The sequence below is a fragment of the Pituophis catenifer genome, unplaced genomic scaffold, assembly GCF_029215685.1.
Source record: "Pituophis catenifer annectens isolate HBS135680 unplaced genomic scaffold, rPitCat1.0.hap2 SCAF_1, whole genome shotgun sequence".
NCBI lineage: Eukaryota > Metazoa > Chordata > Lepidosauria > Squamata > Colubridae > Pituophis > Pituophis catenifer.
The window spans coordinates 1,846,645-1,868,187 of NW_027256881.1; the positions used below are offsets into that span (position 1 = coordinate 1,846,645).

Here is a 21,543-nt window from a genome sequence, read left to right on the forward strand (position 1 = left end):
TAAGTAAGCATTTAGAATAGAATTAGAAGAGAAGAGAAGAGAAGAGAGGAGAGGAGAGGAGAGGAGAGGAGAGGAGAGGAGAGGAGAGGAGAGGAGAAGAGAGGAGAAGAGAGGAGAGGAGAGGAGAGGAGAGGAGGGGAGAGGAGAAGAGAAGAGAAGAGAAGAGAAGAGAAGAGAAGAGAAGAGAAGAGAAGAGAAGAGAATAAGAATTAGAAGAGGAGAGGAGAGGAGAATTAGAATAGAACAGAACAGAACAGAACAGAACAGAACAGAACAGAACAGAATAGAATAAAACAGAATTAGGAATAGGAACAGGAACAGGAACAGGAACAGGAACAGGAACAAGAATAGAATAGAATAGAATAGAATAGAATAGAATAGAATAGAATAGAATAGAATAGAATAAAACAGAACAGAACAGAACAACAGAACAGAACAGAACAGAACAGAATAAAATTCTTATTGGCCAAGTGTGATTGGACACACAAGGAATTTGTCTTGGTGCATATGCTCTCGGTGTACATAAAAGAAAAGATAGATACATTTGTCAAGAATCATAAGGTACAACATTTAATCATAGTCATAGGGAAACAGTCAATATAAATCTTAAGGATTCCAGCAACAAGATTACAGTCATAAGTGGGAGGAGATGGGTGATAAGAACGATGAGAAGATTAATAGTAATGCAGACATAGAATAGAATAGAATAGAATAGAATAGAATAGAATAGAATAGAATAGAATAGAATAGAATAGAATAGAATAATAGAATAGAATAGAAGGAATGGAATGGAATGGAATGGAATGGAATGGAATGGAATAGAATAGAATAGAATAGAATAGAATAGAATAGAATAGAATAGAATAGAATAGAATAGAATAGAATAGAATAATAGAATAGAATAGAAGGAATGGAATGGAATGGAATGGAATGGAATGGAATAGAATAGAATAGAATAGAATAGAATAGAATAGAATAGAATAATAGAATAGAATAGAAGGAATGGAATGGAATGGAATGGAATAGAATAGAATAGAATAGAATAGAGGAATGAAGAATGGAATGGAATGGAATAGAATAGAATAGAATAGAATAGAGGAATGAAGAATTGAATGGAATGGAATGGAATGGAATAGAATAGAATAGAATAGAATAGAATAGAATAGAATAGAATAGAATAGAATAGAATAGAATAGAAGGAATGGAATGGAATGGAATGGAATGGAATAGAATAGAATAGAATAGAATAGAATAGAATAGAATAGAATAGAATAGAATAGAATAGAATAGAGGAATGAAGAATGGAATGGAATGGAATAGAATAGAATAGAATAGAGGAATGAAGAATTGAATGGAATGGAATGGAATGGAATGGAATGGAATGGAATGGAATAGAATAGAATAGAATAGAATAGAATAGAATAGAATAGAATAGAAAATATGGAATGGAATGGAATGGAATAGAATAGAATAGAATAGAATAGAATAGAATAGAATAGAATAGAATAGAATAGAATAGAATAGAGGAATGAAGAATGGAATGGAATGGAATAGAATAGAATAGAATAGAATAGAATAGAATAGAATAGAATAGAATAGAATAGAATAGAAAATATGGAATGGAATGGAATGGAATGGAATGGAATGGAATGGAATAGAATAGAATAGAATAGAATAGAATAGAATAGAATAGAATAGAATAGAATAGAATAGAATAGAATAGAATAGAATAGAATAGAATAACGGAGTTGGAAGGGACCTTGGAGGTCTTCTAGTCCAACCCCCTGCTTACGCATTTGTTTATATATGTCTGCTATTTTTGCTTGTATTCCTGCTACTTGTCAGCGTTCCAACCAATTCCTCATAGTAATTCAGAACTCCGAGACAAAGTCCATCAAAGTAAGATTTTATTTGAGAAGTCATTTTGGCACATCTGGGGGAAAACCCGAATCTGAAATCTCGCATCCCCCCGCCCCTCCACGCTAAAACTCTCACCCTGCCTTGTCCAGTGACATTCGCATCACATGGCCCAACCATTCCCTTGTCTCAGCTGCCGTCAAACTTCGGTCACTCCCTTCCAGGTGCCTTGATCTCATGTAAAAGAATGTTGTTACGATCTACTCCCTTCGCTACTCTCCCGTTCCCACTGTGGCAGCTCCGTAAGATGACTCCAGGGCTGACACTAGTATAATTAAGAATATAAGAGAAGGAACAGGAAGTCCTTGGCTTACGACCACAGTTGAGCCCAAAATTTCTGTTGTTAAGTGAGACATTTGGTAAATGATTTTTGCCCCATATTATGAACTTTTTTGCCACAGTTGTTAAGTGAATCCCTGCAGTCGATAGCTTAGTAACCCCGTTGTTAAGTGAATCTGGCTTCCCCATTGACTTTGTTTCTCAGAAGGTTGCAAAAGGGGATCTCGTGACCCCAGGGACACTACAACCGTCATAAATGTGAACCAGTCGCCAAATATCTGAATTTTGATCACGTGGCCATGGGGATGCTGAAAAAGTCGTAACTGTGAAAGATGGTCATAAGTCACTTTTTTCAGTGCTGTTTCAACTTTGAATGGCCACTAAATAGACTTGTTATACGTTGAGGACTACCTATATTGTAAGGGGCAGCTCCATCATCTTTTTAAAAGTCTGAATCTGCCCAAATTTTTCTCATCACTTTGGTTGCTTCAGTTAAACGTTCTGGCTGCCAAGCAGTTGTATATTTGTGGCTGCTATAAATACTATGAAATCAATAAAAAAAATGGATAATTTGAATTTCAGCTAATAATTCCAAAATGGTATCTATCTGGAAACTTTGACAGTTCAAGCAAGCATATTTAAATGGAATCAATTGCTCTTAGTCATTTTATGTATATATTTCATTTTTGACAAATCCATGAAGGTCAGGGTGGTTCATTTATTTATTTTATTTATTTATTGGTTCGATTTATGTGCCGCCCTTCTCCGGAGACTCAGGGCGGCTTACAATAGCAATAGCCTTCATACTTTTGTATATACCTGCTTAGTAGGGCTTTCGTCCCCCCCCCCAAGCGGTGTTCTTTTTTATACAAAGTCAGCTTATTGCCCCCACAAACCGGGTCCTCATTTTACCTACCTCGAAAGGATGGAAGGCTGAGTCAACCTTCAGAGACTACATAGGCAGGCAGTGGTGGGCTGCTGCCAGTTGTAACAACTGGTTCGGCCAGGACATTCGAAAATGTCCACTGAATGGTGGAGGCTGGAAGGATTTATATTCTTGTATTTTGATAGTCATCTGGTCGTTAGCACTCTTTTGAGGAGGCATTGAGGCCACTCTGAGGTTTATCTGTGCTCTCAAGGTCACAACCAGATGACTGTAAGGAATATAAATCCTTCCACCATTCAGTCAGAACTGAAGGAAGCTTCTTGGATGAGAAGCGAAACCTCTTCAAGCAAAAACAAAGTCCAGTTGCCTTTTGAAAAAGCACCTTTGGGACAACCGTAACCTGGATGACTGAGAATCCCCAGAGACATATGAAGATCGTTTTCAGAATCACACCACGTGGCCAAGCAGCAAAGGAACCCATTCCAGCAGTCGAATCGCAAGGATAATGCAATTTTGGCCGTCTGTAACCCATGTTTTTTCCCCTTTCGTTGCTGTGTGAGTTGCACTGGACTCATCTGAAAACTCCAGCGTAAGAAAAAAGAAAAGAAAACGAAATTAGGTTCCCGAATGCCCTTTGGTGGGCTTGTATTGCCTCCGGTAACAAGGCATCTCGTATCTGCATAAATAAATTAAACAGAGCTCTTTCTAACCTGCTGTTTGATTATATCATCCCTCTATGCAAAATTCGCTGTGCGTTTATAAGGCAGTCCTGTCGCCTGCACCTCCTCATCACGACAGACGTTTGTTTAATTGCTAGGAGGTGATAAAATGGTAGTGATTAATGACTGGTAAAAAAAATAATGGTATGGTTTGGGTTATTATGCATATGTATGTAGGAAAGACCTTTTTTTGCCATCTCTCAAGATCAATTCTGTGGGAGAATGGTTGACCAATCAGTCAAAGCTGACTGAGGAGGGGGGATTCCTTGGGTACTCAGGAATTGGGACAAAGTCCATGCCGCTCACTACTTTGAACAGGGTGAGTCCCGTGCTACTGTTAACAGCATTATTGTACGCGACCTCAGCAAAAGGCAGGAGACTGCTGATAGTTCACGTAGCCCCTCAGGTACTGCTCTACCATGGCATTCAGTCTCTCTGCCCCCCCCCATTGGTGCTTGGATGAAAGGCCAAGCTAAGGCCCAGGGACGACCCAATGGACCGCAGGAACTCCTTTCAGAACCTAGCTATGAAATGGACCCCTATGTCTGAGATAATTCTTCGTGATACTCCATGCAGGTGGTAGATGTGCTTCAGGAATGGTTGGCCAACTGGTGGGCTGAGGATAGTCCGCTGCAGGGTATGAAGTGTGCCTGTTTGGAGAACAGGTCTATTACTGTCCCAATCACTGTGTCCCCCGCGCCCCCCCCCCCCACACTTTTTGGCAACTCCACTATAAAGTCAATTGCAATCTCCTCCCATGGTCTTGTTGGCTCTGCTACCAGTTGCAGCAGTCTGGGGTTTTTTCCTGGTCGTTTCTTCATTATGGCACAGATGGTGCAACTTTTCACATAACTGTCCACGTCTTTCTTTAAGCTGGGCCACCAGAATTGCCCCCGTGCTATAAGTGTAAAGACTTTAGGAACTTGAAGTGGCCTGCCGGTTTGATGTCGTGGCTCCTCTGGAGGATTAGGTTGCGTAGGGATTCTGGGACATAGAGTTTCGTCCCCTTCCATGCTAGATCATTTCTTTTTGTCAAGATGTGTTGATTGTCTCAGAACCAGGGGTCTGCTAGCAGTTTGAAATTAACACCAACATTAGTACTAGACTATCAAGCTGTCAACAGCAGCCTAATCAAGGAACTCCCACGACCACTCCCACCAACCAACTCTAGTATACAAAACGAGGGCGAATCCCATTCTCTTCTAGCTCTGATGATGTTGCCTGTTTGGGTCATGAAACGTTTGCAAGGAAACCCCCAAGCTCAGAGAGCACCAAGGATCTCTCCCTTCAATCGTGAGCTACATATAGTATATTCTCTTCTATTAGCATAGAGAATAAAAGCTTCTTCACCAGATAGTCTCCCTCCCATATCGGACAAGTAACTCGGATCAAAAAGCGAATTCTGAACCTGGAACTTTATATGTCAGGTGGGCCTGGATGACTTCTTGAGGTCAGTTCAGGGCACAACGTCCATGTACCCCCGAAACCTTACATGGAGATGAATGGTCATCTCAGATGACTTCAGAATGCCCCTGTACATGCCACTGCAGTGAAAGGAAACAATTCCCAATTTGCTTTTGTGCGGTACCTCCTGTTTATTTCGGAGAGATACGCCATCCTTTCTATTTCTGAACAGCTTCCTGTGCCTTGAATAGGGGAGCCAAGGAAGCGTACTGCCTGATAAACAATATTAATATTTAAAGCATAACAGTGGAGATACAGAAGCCACCAGGGGTTGATCCAACTCTTGGCAAAATTTGGCTCTTCATGAAGAACTGGACTCCTAGAAAGCGGCGGGTTGGTTCTAGAGGGGGAGCTCCAGTGTAGCGAGTCCCCGAACAGCTCCTCAATTAGTAAAACGGTGAACACAAAGCATTGCCTCCCCATTAAATATGATGGAGCAGGAAGAATGGCCCAAAGGATACACTATTGAACCCATCAGAGAAGCCTTAGAGAAGCCATCACAGCTATCATGTCAGTGTCAGGTTTCGAGGTCGTCTCAAATAAATTGCACTTCAAACAAAGTCTTTGAAAGAAAACTCCTATTTATTAAGCACGACATTCTAAATCCCGATTCCATCGGAGCCAACACTGACTTCCAGACCCAACCCCCCCCTTTCCGTTCCCCACTCCCCTGCACTCATTGGCCATCTTCCAAGTCACTCTACCCCTAATCTTCTGCTCCCACTCAAAGGAATTTCCCCCCTCCCATCCTATCTCCTAGGGGATATTATCTCTAGGGAAAATAAGCAGATGAAAAGTCAAATGTCCCTTTCCAGATGCCTCCGCTTCTCCTTCTTATGTCAGCACTAGAGTAAATGCAGCTTGAAGTGCTGACAGTCAGTATAAGTCAGGGGGTCTCCAAACTTGGGGACTTCAACTCCCAGAATGGGTTTAAGACTTTAACTTTAAGACTTGGGGACTTCAACTCCCAGAATGGCTGGGAGTTGAAGTTCCGAAGTCTTAAAGTTGCTAAGTTTGGGGACACTTGTTTGAAATGATTGGGCTACCATTCTATGGAACCGCAGAGACATCACCTTGCCAAAAATTGGTCCATATAGTCAGAGCTATGGTTTTCCCAGTAGAAAGTAGGGCCATGAGAGTTGGACCATAAAGAAGTCTGAGCACCAAAGATGCTTCTGAATTGTGGCCTGGAGAAGACTCTTAAGTGTCCCTTGGACCTAAAGGAGACCCAATCAGTCAATCCTAAAGGAAATCAACCCTTGAAAGGACAGCTCTTGAAGCTGAAATACTTTGGCCACCGAATGAGAAGAGAGGATTCCTTGAAGAAGACTCTGGGGTTGGGAGAGATGGAAGGCGAAAGGAGAAGATGACGACAGAGGATGAGATGGTTAGAGATGTCATCATCGACGCAATGAACATGAATTTGGGCAAAACTCCAGGAGATAGTGGAAGTGTCAGCTTTGGAAGCCATATTAGGCCGGAAGCTTCCATGCTGCCACCTTCTCAGGTGTGGGAAAGTAGGAGGGGGGATTTAGTAGTGGGGTTGTCTGTAGACATAATAGCATTCTTCCTGTCAGTCAAGGTCAGGGCGATCCTGCATCTGGACAAGGAGTGGTCGGAGTGATGTCTCGAGATGGGACGGACGGTGATTGGAGCATGTGATCGACTGAGGTGTGAGGGGATGGTTTTAGGGGTTTTGATTTACTGAGGGAAAACCCGGACTTCTCAGATTACCTAGTAAATAGAACTTTGAAAAATGCTTGCTTCAGAGTCTTTACTTCAGTGTTTCTCAACCTTGGAAGCTTGAAGATGGGTGGACTTCAACTCCCAGAATCGCCCAGCCAGCAGCGCTGGCTGGGGGATTCTGGGAGTTGAAGTCCACCCATCTTCAAGCTTCCAAGGTTGAGAAACACTGCTTTACTTGGAGTTGGGTTTTTTCTGGAACGCTGACAGGAAGACAGGAAGCCTGCCATGCTGTGGTCCATGGGGTCACGAAGAGTCGGACACGACCTAGTGACCGAACACCCTATCATTCTGCAGCCATCACCTGCCCCAAGAATGCATTGTCAGAATAATTAATGGCAGTTTTGGGGGAATGAATCTTTTGTACCTATAATCAATCCCAACTCCTTCCATCTTTAAAATGGGCACCTTCCTGTCGGCCCAGTTTTCCCATTCTTAAATGTGGGGCTTGTGTATATCGGTTGAACTTAATTCAAAGTTGAGTCCGTCTCCAAAATGCACTTTTTCTCTGGAGGTTGCTGGGCTGCTAGTCCTGTGCCAAACATCTGATGAGCAAAGCCACCTCTGTACCAGAGATGGGAGTCACTTATCTTCCCTACTAGTTCGCAAATGTGAGCGCACGCGCACACGGCCTTCTGCGCATGTGCAGTGCTCGTGTCAGGTCAGAGTTGGCTATCTGTCAGGTTTCGATGTCGTCTCAAATAAAATAAATTGCATTTCCAAACAAATAGTCTTTGAAGAAATCTTTCATTTTATTAAGCACGACAACCTGTCCCCCGATTGTGGCGTAGCCAACTCTTACTTCCTGACCCCAAACCTTCCCTTTCCGTTTCCTAATTCTCTGCATCTCATTGGCCCTCTTCCAAATCACTCTCCCCATATCTACTACTTCAGCTCCCAGGAATGTCCCCCCTCCCATCTCATCTCCTAGGGGACATTATCTTCAGGGAAAATAAGTAGGTGAGAAGTCAAGCGTCCTCTTGCCAGCTGCCCCCTCTTCTCCTTCTTATGTCAGCACTAGTAAATGCAGGTTGAAGTGCTGCACATTACGTCTGGGTGAGTGGGTGGAGCCTCCCGCAGTCACCACTACCGATTCACCCGAACCGGACCGAATCGGCTGAATCCTACCTCTGCTCTGTATGTCTCTGCCTCGAAGCCAGGAGGCTGTCCCAGCTGCTCCAAAGCTTTGCCGAACCGTCCCCAAGTTCCTCCTAAAGTCTTCTGGGCAAGTGTGAACAAGTGTGGAAGACAACTTCAATCGGGCTTCCTTATTGAATGATTTACACGGGCCCAAGAGGCGCCTGGTGCCTACAATGCAGCCTTTTTCGTCACCAGGTCTTCAGTCTTTCCGCTTCAATCTGACTTTTAATCTAAGTCAGGGGTGGGCAAATGTGGCCCTTTTACAACCTGTGGACTTCAACTCCCAGAATTCCTGAGACAGCCAAGCTGTCTCCCTGATCTGTCACCCCTGATCTAAATGAAATGCTTCAATTGCTTACAGAAGAAATCCTCGACTTTCTCAATCAATCAGAATAGAGCTGGAAGGGGCCTTGAAGGTCTTCTAGTCCAACCCTCTGCTCAAGCAGGAGGCCCATTTCAGACAAACGGTTGCCCAATCTCTTCTTAAAAGGCATCAGAGCACCCACAACTTCCGGAAGCAACCCATTCCACCCATTAAACCTCCAGTGTTGGAGCACCTACAACATCTGGAGGCAATTGGTTAATTCTTGGAGAACTGGTTAATTGTTCTAATTGTCAGTCCCAAAGGTGCTTTTTTCAAGAGGCAACTGGACTTTTTGGTTTTTCTGTGAAGACGTTTTGCTTCTCATCCAAGACACCTGTTGATAGGGCTCGCAACTTGGGTGTCCTCCTGGATGCTCGGCTATCCCTAGAAGACCATCTAACGGCCGTGACCAGGGAGGGCCTTCGCACAGGTTCGCCTGGTGCGCCAGTTGTGCCCTTTCCTGGACCGAGATGACCTTCGCACAGTCACTCATACCCTGGTTACTTCCCGCTTGGATTACTGCAATTCCCTCTACATGGGCCTGCCCCTGAGATGCACCCGGAGACTCCAGCTGATCCAGAATGCAGCCGCACGGGTTGTTATGGGAGCCCCTCGTTACTCCCATATAACACCCCTCCTGCGTGAGCTGCACTGGTTACCAGTGGTTCTCCGGGTCCGCTTCAAGGTGCTAGTCCTCACCTATAAGGCCCTACATGACTTAGGTCCGGGATATTTGCATGACCTTCTCCTGCCTGCCTCTCACCGTCCTGTTCGCTCACATAGGGCCGCTCTCCTCTGGGTTCCGACGGCGAGCCAATGTCGCCTTGCTGTGCCCAGGGGTAGGGTGTTCTCTGTGGGTGCTCCCACCCTCTGGAATGAATTACCTACCGAGCTCCGGACGGCTCCTGATCTCCGCTCCTTCCGTCGGGACCTGAAGACTTGGCTTTTCAAACAAATAGGCTGACTCTGATTCCGAGCTTTATTATTTACTACTAATTAATTCTTTGGATTAAATTATGATTTTATTGTACTTGTTTCTTAACTTGTGTTCGCCGCCCTGAGTCCTTCGGGAGAATGGTGGCATATAAATACATGTAATAATAAATGAATAAATAAATAAATACGCTTCTTCAGCTCTGACTGAATAGTGGGGAAACGGAAGGATTTATACACCTTGCAGACAGCTGGTCATTTGCATCCTTTTTAGAGTATCATTGAGGCTACTTGGAGGTTTGTCTGTGTCCTCAGGGTCACCTGATCATATTAACCTCCAGGTGGCCTCAACGACTCTCTAAAAAGGATGCAAATAACCATCTGCCTGCAAGGAGTATAAATCCTTCCATTCCTCACCATCCGGTCAGAGCTGAAGAAGCTTCTTGGATGGGAAGCAAAACGTCTCCAAAGAAAAACCGAAAAGTCCAGTTGCCTCTTGAAAAAAGCACCTTTGGGACAACCATGAGCTGGATGAAGGAGAATCTCCGTAGACTTCTAACTATCAGGAAATTTCTCCTTAGTTCTAAGTTGCTTCTCTCCTTGATGAGTTTCCACCCGTTGCTTCTTGTCCTGCCTTCAGGTGCTTTGGAGAATAGCTTGACTCCCTCTTCTTTGGGGCAGCCCCTGAGATATATGGAAGACTGCTATCACGTCTCCCCTAGTCCTTCTCTTCATTAAACTAGACATACCCAATTCTAGCAACCGTTCTTCATTTGCTTTAGCCTCCAGTCCCCTCATTTTCTTTGTCCAGATTTATGCTGCTCACAACTCCAGCCTGGTCCAAATTCAAGGGCACAGAAAGCAGGAGAGAGAGAGGCTTCCTTCCCCCACCCCCAAATGATCTGGCCCATCGAGGCTGAGAACACGAAGTGCGCTTGTCGGATGTGGTGTGTTGCGTGTCTTTTCCTGAGAAGCTGACCGTGTGCCAGTTGTTTAAGGATTCAATTTCTTCCACTTCTGGGGAGAGTTTAAAAGGGCGGGGGGTGGGGGTGGGATGGAGTGGGAAGGACAAAACCCAAAGGACAGGATGTGTCTATTGCTAAGAGATGTTAAAAACCCAGCGACCTCTCCTTTGATAAAGGTTTGGCTGGCTCCGACGATGTTTTCTCTCTCTCTCTCTCTCTCCCTCTCTCTCTCTCTCTCTCTCTCTCTCTCTTTTTTAAGTGGTAGCATCTCCATTAGCATTAATGGGGTAAGTACAGCAAGCGAGGCATCTCGGAGGTTAATCAGGCTTCCTGGCTGGATCGGTGCCGTCAATACCGAATGGCGCCTGGTTCTGTTGGCTCGGCCGAGGTTTTCCTGACAACACACCAGCCTGAGCCCTGTGCGTCAGTCGTTTCCCCATGAATAATTGAAGGCAAATACTCGGCTGCTAATTGATGAACAGTAATGTGTTTTCTAATCACTGCAGTTTGAGGTTTTAGCACTAAACAACTGGCGGTTGCCATCGATTTGTGGATTCGGCTGCAGCCCCAGGATCTGGTTTCCCCTGCCTCCCCCTTCCCCGCCCCACCAACCTTCCAGTCTGAACATGGAGCTTTGTGGGATGCTGCTACTATGCAAGTAGTCCTCGACTTTCGACCGCAGTGGAGGCCCCAAAATTGATGTTGCTAAGCGAGAGGTTGGCCAAGTGAGTTTTGCCCCATTTTACGACTTTTTCTTGCCACGTTTGCTAAGTGAATCTCCGCGGCTCTTCTTTGTGGCAACCTCTCAAATACTGGAATATACTGCTATCATGTCACCCCTGGTCCTTCTTTTCATTAAACTAGACATCCCCAATTCCTACAACTTGTTTTTTTTTTTTTAAAAAAATATGTTTTAGCCTCCAGTCCCCTAATCATTTTTGTTGCTCTTTCTTTAGACTAGCTAAACCCAAATCCTGCAACCGTTTTTCATAGGATTTAGTCTCCAGGTCTTCAATCATCATAAACTCAATATACTTAATACTCTTTCCTCTTCCTATTTCCCCTCCAAGAACAATCTGTGGGGTGGGGTGGGCTGAGAGAACGTGATCGGCCCAAAGTCACTCAGCTGGCTTTCATGGCTGAGGCAGGACTAGAACTCCCAGTATTTTGCTTTCTAGATTGGTGCCTTAACCACTAGACCAAACTGTCTCTTTTTATCATGTGCCAGAATCAGTTGGAGGAACTAGAACTCACCATTTCTTGGCGATTGGCCCAAAGTCACCCTTCTGGCTTTCATACCTGCCAGGATGAGAACCCATCATCTCCTAGTGATCGGCCCTGAGTCACCCAGCTGGCTTTCATGCCTAAGGCAGGACTAGAACTCACCGTCTCCTGGTGATCGACCCAGGTCACCCAGCTGGCTTTCATGCCTAAGGCAGGACTAGAACTCACCGTCTCCTGGTGATCGACCCAGGTCACCCAGCTGGCTTTCATGCCTAAGGTAGAACTAGAACTCACCGTCTCCTGGTGATCAGCCCAAGTCACCCAGCTGGCTTTCATGCCTAAGGCAGAACTAGAACTCAGCGTCTCCTGGTGATCAGCCCAAGTCACCCAGCTGGCCTTCATGCCTAAGGTAGAACTAGAATTCACCGTCTCCTGGTGATCAGCCCAAGTCACCCAGCTGGCTTTCATGCCTAAGGTAGAACTAGAACTCACCATCTCCTGGTGATCGGTCCAAGTCACTGAGCTGGCTTTCGTGACTAAGGCAGAACTTGAACTCACTGTCTCCTGGTGATCGGCCCAAGTCACCCAGCTGGCTTTCATGCCTAAGGCAGGACTAGAACTCACTGTCTCCTGGTGATCGGCCCAAGTCATTGAGCTGGCTTTCATGACTAAGGCAGAACTTGAACTCACTGTCTCCTGGTGATTAGCCCAAGTCACCCAGCTGGCTTTCATGCCTAAGGTAGAACTAGAACTCACCATCTCCTGGTGATCGGTCCAAGTCACTGAGCTGGCTTTCGTGACTAAGGCAGAACTTGAACTCACCGTCTCCTGGTGATCGGCCCAAGTCACCCAGCTGGCTTTCATGACTAAGGCAGGACTAGAACTCACCATCTCCTGGTGATTAGCCCAAGTCACCCGGCTGGCTTTCATGCCTAAGGTAGGACTAGAACTCAGCGTCTCCTGGTGATCGGTCCAAGTCACTCAGCTGGCTTTCGTGACTAAGGCGGAACTTGAACTCAGGGCCTCCCGCTTTCTAGTCTGGTTCCTTAACCACTAGACCAAACTAGAATTACCTCTATCTTCCAACGTAATCCATAGCTCAGAAAATATTAAATTGCAGGTAGATGTCAATATCTTGAGAGAAAATAAGAGGAAGGATAACATTTCCATGTGGATTTTTGCAAAGATGTTAATTTTTTTTTTTAAAAAAATTAAGATTAACGAGGAAAGGAGATGGAACACAACAGCAGGAAACGGATTGATTCTTTCCTCCCTGCCTGTATCTTATTGGTTTATTCTGCGGTATTGACACTGAAAGCCGCAAGGGAGATCAGCAGAAACACAGTCTGAAAATTAATTGCCATCTGTAGGCTGGTGCATCGGTACTTGCATTCTAGGTGCTTGAATTGATGAATGTGGGAGACGAGATGCGTCCGATTTCCTCCGAATCAAGACATTTTATATTTTGTGGAATGTAGAAATGGAGGTGAATCTAACGATGTCAGTTTAGCGCAAGGAACAGCACAGTGGGTTCCCTCCAGATGTTTCAGGAGCTCCTGCAATCTCTTGCCTTGGCCAACCCTGGTAGGAGCTAAGAGCAGCGGTAGTCCAAAACCTCTGGATGGCATCAAATCTCCTGTCCCTCCTATAGCAAATAAATGACAGCATGAAAATGTGAACGGTGAGGAGGGGTCCTTGGTGCTCTCGAAGCTGGGTTGTCTCCTGGAAGACTCTCCATGACCCGAACTAGGTATCATCATCAGGGCTAGAAGGGAGTGGGGTTTGTGGAGAGGAGGGTGAGGATCTGTCTGTCCGTCCGTCTGTCCGTCCAGATAAATAGAATCAATCTGTCTATCTGTCTATCGGTCTGTCTGTCTATCTATCTATCTATCTATCTATCTATCTATCTATCTATCTATCTATCTATCCACCCATCCATATCTGTCTGTCTGTCTGTCTGTCTGTCTATTCATCCATATCTATCTATCTATCTATCTATCTATCTATCTATCTATCTATCTATCTATCTACTTACCTACCTATCCATCCACCCATCCATGTCTGTCTGTCTATCCATCCATATCTATCTATCTATCTATCTATCTATCTATCTATCTATCTATCTATCCACCCATCCATGTCTGTCTTTCTGTCTGTCTGTCTATCATCCATATCTATCTATCTATCTATCTATCTATCTATCTATCTATCTATCTATCTATCCACCCATCCCTGTCTGTCTGTCTGTCTGTCTGTCTGTCTGTCTGTCTCTGTCTGTCTGTCTGTCTGTCTATCTATCTATCTATCTATCTATCTATCTATCTATCTATCTATCTATCATCTATCCATATCTGTCTGTCTGTCTATCCCTCCCTCCATCCCTCTCTCCCTTCCCCATCCTCCCTCCCTCCCTCCCTCCATCCAACCCTCCATCCATCCATATCCTATCATTTACCCAACTCTCCCTCCCTCTTTCTCTACACACGCACACACACACACATATGGATAAAGTACTTGATGCTGGCTGACAATCCAAATGCCGTTTAGTATATTCTGTTTTTCTCGCTCCACATTTTTACTTATATCCAAAACCAGTCCATTTAGAAACGTGAAAGCTTTTCACCTTTTGCTGTAGTGGGCATTTGATGAAGGACTTGCGTAAGTCAAAGTAAGTACAATGGTTAAAATGAGTTTTGTGTTATCTGCCATTTATTCATTGTTTTGTCTGTCTGCTTCTTTAACAGACCATCAAAACTGGGCTCACCATGGTTGGAAAAGTGGTAACGCAGCTGACGGGCACTTCGCCATCAGGAGTGGCGGAAGAAGAAATCTTGGCACACACCAATAGCCGACGCAGCCCCTTGGTTCCTGGAATTGTCACGGTTATTGATACTGAGATGGTTGGAGAAGGACAGGTAAGAATATTGGTCAGAGGAGCAAAAATAAAAAACAAAACAAAAAATCCCAATCCTTGAGACTTACATTAATCCCAAACTTGAAGTTTTTTTCTTCGGAGAAATCTCTTTTTTAAGTCTAAGACAACTCGCCATGACCAAATTGCCACGGCCAACTATTTTCATTGGAAATAATGTTGAAGAAACAGTGGTGGATACCATTTAGCGCCTTTGAGTTATCCCACGTGGTATTGTCCTGCAGCGAGATATCCTCACCAGATTGGCCGCAATGAGATGGCCGGGGTGAGTTGGCCAGATCGAGATGGCCATGGTGAATTGGCTGCAGGAAGATGGCAGTGGTGAGTTGGCCGTGACGATGCCAGGCCTGGAAGCCATCTTTTGCATTGGTCCTTCAGGCCTGCCACATTTACTACGGTGGGAAATTGGGAGGGGGGATTGTATGGAGCATGAGTGATATATAGTCATAATAACATTCCTTTCTCAGAGAGTTAAGGTCACTCTGCCCTGCACAGACGATTTATCCCATTCCATCTCTTTTTCAATAATTTGTCTTCTCTAGAAGCTAGTATAGGTAATCCTCGATTGACAACAATTTATTTAGTGACCATTTGAAGTTACAATGGCACTGAAGAAAAGTGACCTATGACCGTTTTTACGCTTACAACCGTTTGCAGCATCCCCATGTTCACGTGATCGAAATACAGACACTTGGCATCTGGCATGTGTTTATGACGGTTGCTGGGTCACAGGGTCTTTTATGATCTTCTGACGAACAAAGTCAATGGGGGAAGCCAGATTCACTTAACAACCGTTATTCCTAATTGAACAACTGCAGTGATTCACTTAGCAACGGTGGCCAGAAAGGTCGTAAAATGGGGCAAAACTCACTTAACAGCTGTCTCGCTTAGTAGTGGAAGTTTGGGGCTCAGTTGTGGTTGTAAGTCGAGGATCAAGTTGGTCCCAAACTTGATTGACTTGAATTACTTCTCTTTGGGGAATCTCTTTTTCACTGATTTGTTGACTCTGGAAGCTCGAAAGATTCTGGTACCTCGAAAGATTTAAGAGTTTCAAAGGTGATGAAATGTGCCACGTGGGCCAATTCTTGGGAAACGATCTGCAGGCCACGTGGCCTTTAGTGGTGGATCGGTGGTCGGCCAGACAGCTGGTCCTCTTCCTGAAGAACCCCAATGTCATTTGAAAACAACTGTGCTGAAGGCTGGAACGAGCATAGAGGGCTTCATCAAATCCAGTCATCCTGGAACAGTCCTTCCTCTCAATGGAAGCTTTGTTGTTGTGATTCTTTTGTTGTGCACACTCCTGCTGTCCTTCCCATAGAGCAGGGGTCGGCAACCTTAAAGAGCCACAAAGGTCCTAATGCAAGCCTCCCATTCAATTCTGGAGCCGACCGGAAGTCCGGTTCCTCCACCATAGAGTCTCCTCCTAGCATGGCATCCTTTTTCCTCTACCTGTCCTAAACCGAAAGCCCTATCAATTGTGGAGTCAATCGGCGACAAGGAGCCACAGCAGAGGAATGAAAGAGCCACATGCGGCTCCAGAGCCGCGGGTTGCTGACCCCTGCCCTAGAGCAGGGGTGTCAAACTCGATTTCATTGAGGGCTGCATCAGGGTTGTGTTTGACCTCGGGAGGGGTGGGAGTGGGCGTGGCCAGGGTGGGCGTGGCCAGCCCGACATCACTCGTGTTGGGGGGGGGTGCCTGTGGAGACCCAAGCTCTCTGCCAGTGAAAGCAGGCTCCCGCAGTGGTGGGTTCCTCCCGGTTCGGTCCGGTTCGGCCGAGCCGGTAGCGGTGACGATATGACGTCACCGAACCGATTCTCCCCCCCTGCCCCCCCACTCCCCCACGTTATTCTTACCTTTTATTTGGCCCCACCCCCAATCTATTGCTGCCTCCTGAGTCCCAGCTGATGACTAGAGGGAAAAAAACTGTTTAAACTCTTGCCGCGGGGCTTCAAAGGGCCGCCCTACAGCTGATCAGAGTTAAAAGCAAACAAATGAGTCGGGTCGTAAGGGCGAGGACTGGTCGTAAGGGCGAGGACCTTCCAGAAATGACTCTGACCAGCTAGCCACGTCCACCTAGTCACATGACCTCCAAGCCACACCCACAAAATAAGCCACGCCCACAGAACCGGTAGTAAAAAAAATTGAGAACCCACCCCTGGGCTCCCGAGCTCCTTTTTCAGCTGCCACAGCCTCCTTCAACCCTCTGCCAGCCAAAACGGAGCTCGGGAGGGCTGCCTGTGGCCCTCCCGAGCTCCGTTTTCGCTGGCAGAGGCACCACGGGCCGGTCCTTTGCTGTTTCATGGGTGGCCCCACGGACCAGATCTAAGCACCCCACGGGCTGGATCTGGCCCCCGGACCTTGAGTTTAACACCCCTGCCCTAGAAGAATTTGACAAAAGTTACATTTGCTCATATAGGAGACCTGGCATTTCCCCCCTGGCCTTCCTTGTTGAATATGCTTGGATTCCAAGGTTCTTGGCTGTGTCTTAAATGACACTCGTGTGGGATTGATTTATGGTAGAGGAAGTGCTAATTGGGAATGAACGGAAGCCAGCTTGCGTACAGCTGAAGAGGACATGACATTTTTCACGATGCCGGGCCAGTGGTGATGGTGGTGAAATGTCACTCTCTATTGTCTTGCCAGACATTGAAGTTGATGGGGAGTGATGTGGTTATGGCCTGATGGCAGAGAAGAATCTGTAACGATGTGGGACCCCTGAGTCTAGAACGACGGCTGAAAAATGAGGAATTGTTTCCATCTAACGGGCCTCCTTATCGAAGTCTGGCTTATTAGTATAAAGCCTGCAAGAGTATGGAGTAGTTTAGTCAGTGATCTTGAGACACGGCATCACTCTAAAATGGGGAGGGGGAAAAACCATGGCCCCTTTACAACCTATAGTCTTTAACAGGAATATTGCATTCAGTTTCAGTCTCCACGATGTAAAAAAAGATGTTGAGACTCTGGAAAGAGTGCAGAGAAGAGCAACAAAGAGGATTAAGGTACCGGAGGCTAAAGCATATGAAGGACGGTTGCAGAAATTGGGTATGTCTGGTTTAATGAAAAGAAGGACCAGGGGAGACATGATAGCAGTGTTGCAATATCTCAGGGGCTGCCCCAAAGAAGATTTGGGGGTCAAGCTATTCTCCAAAGCACCTGAGGGCAGGACAAGAAGCAACGGGTGGAAACTAATCAAGGAGAGAAGCAACTTACAATTAAGGAGAAATTTCCTGACAGTTAGAACAATTAATCAATGGAACAACTTGCCTCCAGAAGTTGTGAATTCTCTAGCACCGGATGTTTTTAAGAAGATGATTGATAACTATTTGTCTGAAGTGGTGTAGGGTTTCCTGTCTAAGCAGGGGGTTGGACTAGAAGACCTCCAAGGTCCCTTCCAACTCCTATTCTATTCTATTCTATTCTATTCTATTCTATTCTATTCTATTCTATTCTATTCTATTCTATTCTATTCTATTCTATTCTATTCTATTCTATTCTATTCTATTCTATTCTATTCTTTTAACAGGCTTACGATTGTAAAGGAGCCATGCAGGTAGTCCTCGATTTACAAGCATGTTTAGTGACCGTTCGAAATTACAACTGGACTGAATGAAGTGACTTAGGACTATTTTGGATACTTACGACAGTTGCAGCATCTAACTTAACAACTGTGGCAAGAAAAGTCATAAAACTCACTTCATAACTGTCTCGCTTAGCAACAGACATTTTGAATTCAGCCGTAGCCGTAAGTCGAGGACTACTTGCAGTTGTCCACCCCGATCTAAAACTGCACCTGCTACTAGCAAACATACATAGCAAACTTTCACCTGGGAATTCTCTCCCACCTCATTTCTATACATTGCCTAATGTATGCGAGATCGAATTTTCCATGAATTTAAACATGACTGAGAAAAGGACAATTTCTCAGTTATCTCAGTGCAGTTGAACGAAATCTTGTCAACTCTGGCATCAGGAATGGCGTATTTAGCGTCACGTAGTTGCTGAATATATATGTGTGTTTGTGCGTGCGTGCGTGCGCATTTAACTTGTTTAGGTACTACAGTCGTGATAAATCGTTTCTTATTCTGAGGTTTAAATGGAGAGAATTGAAGAAAGAGACCTGAAATCTCTAGAGAAGAGAAGTATGTTTCGCATATCTATGGGGCATCCCTCCCCTTCTTTATAGAAACCCCAAAAGTTTCTTCCAAAAACAAAATGATAATAAAATAACACAAAGTGGCATTAAAACAAAGCCGATTCGTAAATGCTGGCTCGAAAAAAAAAATCCGGGCCCTGGAAACATAGTTATTTACACCTTCAATGACGGTCCAGCTTTTCAGAGATGACACTGTGAACCTGACAATCTGACCTTTTAGAATAGAATAATAATAATAGAATAGAATAGAATAGAATAGAATAGAATAGAATAGAATAGAATAGAATAGAATAGAATAGAATAGAATAGAAAATATGGAATGGAATGGCATGGAATGGAATGGAATGGAATGGGAATGGGAAGGGAAGGGAAGGGAAGGGAAGGGAAGGGAAGAGAAGAGAAGAGAAGAGAAGAGAAGAGAAGAGAAGAGAAGAGAAGAGAAGAGAAGAGAAGAGAAGAGAATAAAGAATGGAATGGAATGGAATGGAATAGAACAGAATAGAATATTGGAATGAAGCATAGAATAAAAATAGAATAGAAATGGAATGGAATGGAATGGAATAGAATAGAATAGAATAGAATAGAATAGAATAGAATAGAATAGAAAATATGGAATGGAATGGAATGGAATGGAATGGAATGGAATGGGAATGGGAATGGGAAGGGAAGGGAAGGGAAGGGAAGGGAAGAGAAGAGAAGAGAAGAGAAGAGAAGAGAAGAGAAGAGAAGAGAATAAAGAATGGAATGGAATGGAATGGAATAGAACAGAATAGAATATTGGAATGAAGCATAGAATAAAAATAGAATAGAAATGGAATGGAATGGAATAGAATAGAAATGGAATGGAATGGAATAGAATAGAATAGAATAGAATAGAATAGAATAGAATAGAATAGAATAGAATAGAATAGAATAGAATAGAATAGAACGAATAGGATGGGATAGAATAGAATGGAATGGAATGGAATGGAATGGAATGGAATAGAATAATAGAATAGAATAGAATAGAATAGAATAGAATAGAATAGAATAGAATAGAATAGAACAGAACAGAACAGAACAGAACAGAACAGAACAGAACAGAACAGAACAGAACAGAACAACAGAGTTGGAAGGGAACTTTGAGGTCTTCTAGTCCAGCCCTCTGCTCAAGCAGGAGACCCTATACCAGGAGTCCCCAAACTTTCCGGCTTGGTGGATGGGACAAGGGGTGGGGAAGATGGGAGGGATCCTGTGCAAGTAGCATGCATGCATGCAGCTGCATTTGCATGCGTGGTGGGCACGCACGCATGCCATTCGCACAAATGGAGCTTCATATGGGAGCATTTACATCATCGCTTGCTCAAATGGAGCTGCACACACATGCTCACCCACCCACTTGCATGGCCTGGGCCCCTGCCAATGAATTGGGGACCCCTGCCCTATACTATTTCAGACAAATTGTTATGACTCTATGTAGCCTACATAATCAGGGGTGGGATTGAAAAATTTTAGCACCGGTTCGCTGCCCGGTTGCTGAGTGGGCATGGCTATGGGGGCGTGGCCTACTTGGCCTCCTGCACCATGGAAGGGGGGGCGTTTTCGCCCTCCTCAGGCTCCAGAGGCTTTCCTCGAGCCTCTGGGAAGGCGAAAATGGGCTCTCCCGGGCTCCAGAGGCCGGAAACAGGCCCATTTCCAGACTTTCGGAACTTCCAGGAGGCCCATTTTTTGCCCTCCCAGAGCTTCCGCGCGGGCACTGCACTTACCTCGCATCCAAAATGGGCCGCGTGGAGACTCCTGGGAGGGGCAGGACGGAGTGGGCGGGGTCAGCCAGTCCTTGCAACTACCCTGTTTCCCGAAAATAAGACATCCCCTGATAATAAGCCCAATTGTGCTTTTGAGTGCATGCGCTAAAATAAGCCCCCCCGAAAATAAGCCCTCCCTGAAAATATTTAAACGCAGAGCTGGAAATCAGGTAAGATGGCAAGAGGATCCACATCTCGCTCCACCGACCCCAAAATAATAAGACCTCCCCGAAAATAAGGCCAAGCGCTTATTTCGGGGTTCAAAAAAAATATAAGACAGGGTCTTATTTTTGGGGAAACACGGTACCAGTTCAGCGAACCATCTTAAAATTAACATCCGGTTTGCCTGAACCGGCTGAATCCCAGCCTTGTACATAATGTTCCTTCTCCCGGGGCTGTCGGAAAGAGTGACAGAAGCCGACTCAAAGTCAACTCGCCGGTTTTCCATGCCGAAGGGATCTCGAGAGCTTGTGGTCTTCTGGGTTCTCATCCAGCACTTTTACCCCTTTGGTAAATTGGATTTCAGTTTCTTAAGGACTGGGCTTGAAGAAATAAAGCTACTCAATTGACCTTCAAAGACTCGACTCTGCGTAATGAAAGATAACATGGAGCCCCAGAGGAGCAAAACTCTGCCTATTTCATTTAAGATTTTACAAGCTTCATTTATTTTAGAATAAGGTTTGTTGGCCCATTCAAGGTTTTATTATACTTTCCTGGAAAATACACTCTTGTCTTTTCTATATAATACCCAGAAAGGGGGGAAAAAAGGGGAGAATGAAATCCTGCTTCATAAATTTTTCATGAAGCCGTTTTTTAATGCAGTCATTATTTCTGACGTTCAGTGTCTGCTCCCAGACTCCTCTTGCAAATAGCTTGACTAATAAAATGATTTATCGGTAGGTTTTTAAGTTGCCTTATATATGATTTAGTAGAATTTTTTTTTTTGCCTTTAATGAACTTGGCCTCTGATCTTCATAGTGATCATGATGAGCTGGCCTGCTTAATGGATACGATGAAAAACTGGTTTCTTTTGTGTATA

General features: G+C 44.8%; 1 protein-coding gene across 1 annotated transcript in view; it reads left to right on the forward strand.

Moving 5' to 3' along the window:
• Window positions 1–21,543, forward strand: part of BCAS3 (BCAS3 microtubule associated cell migration factor) — a 464,753-nt gene that overhangs the window by 130,110 nt on the left and 313,100 nt on the right. The window contains exon 12 of the mRNA XM_070931996.1: window positions 14,379–14,549. Within this exon, the coding sequence (XP_070788097.1) occupies window positions 14,379–14,549 (171 nt within the window). The remainder of the gene's footprint in view (window positions 1–14,378; window positions 14,550–21,543) is intronic.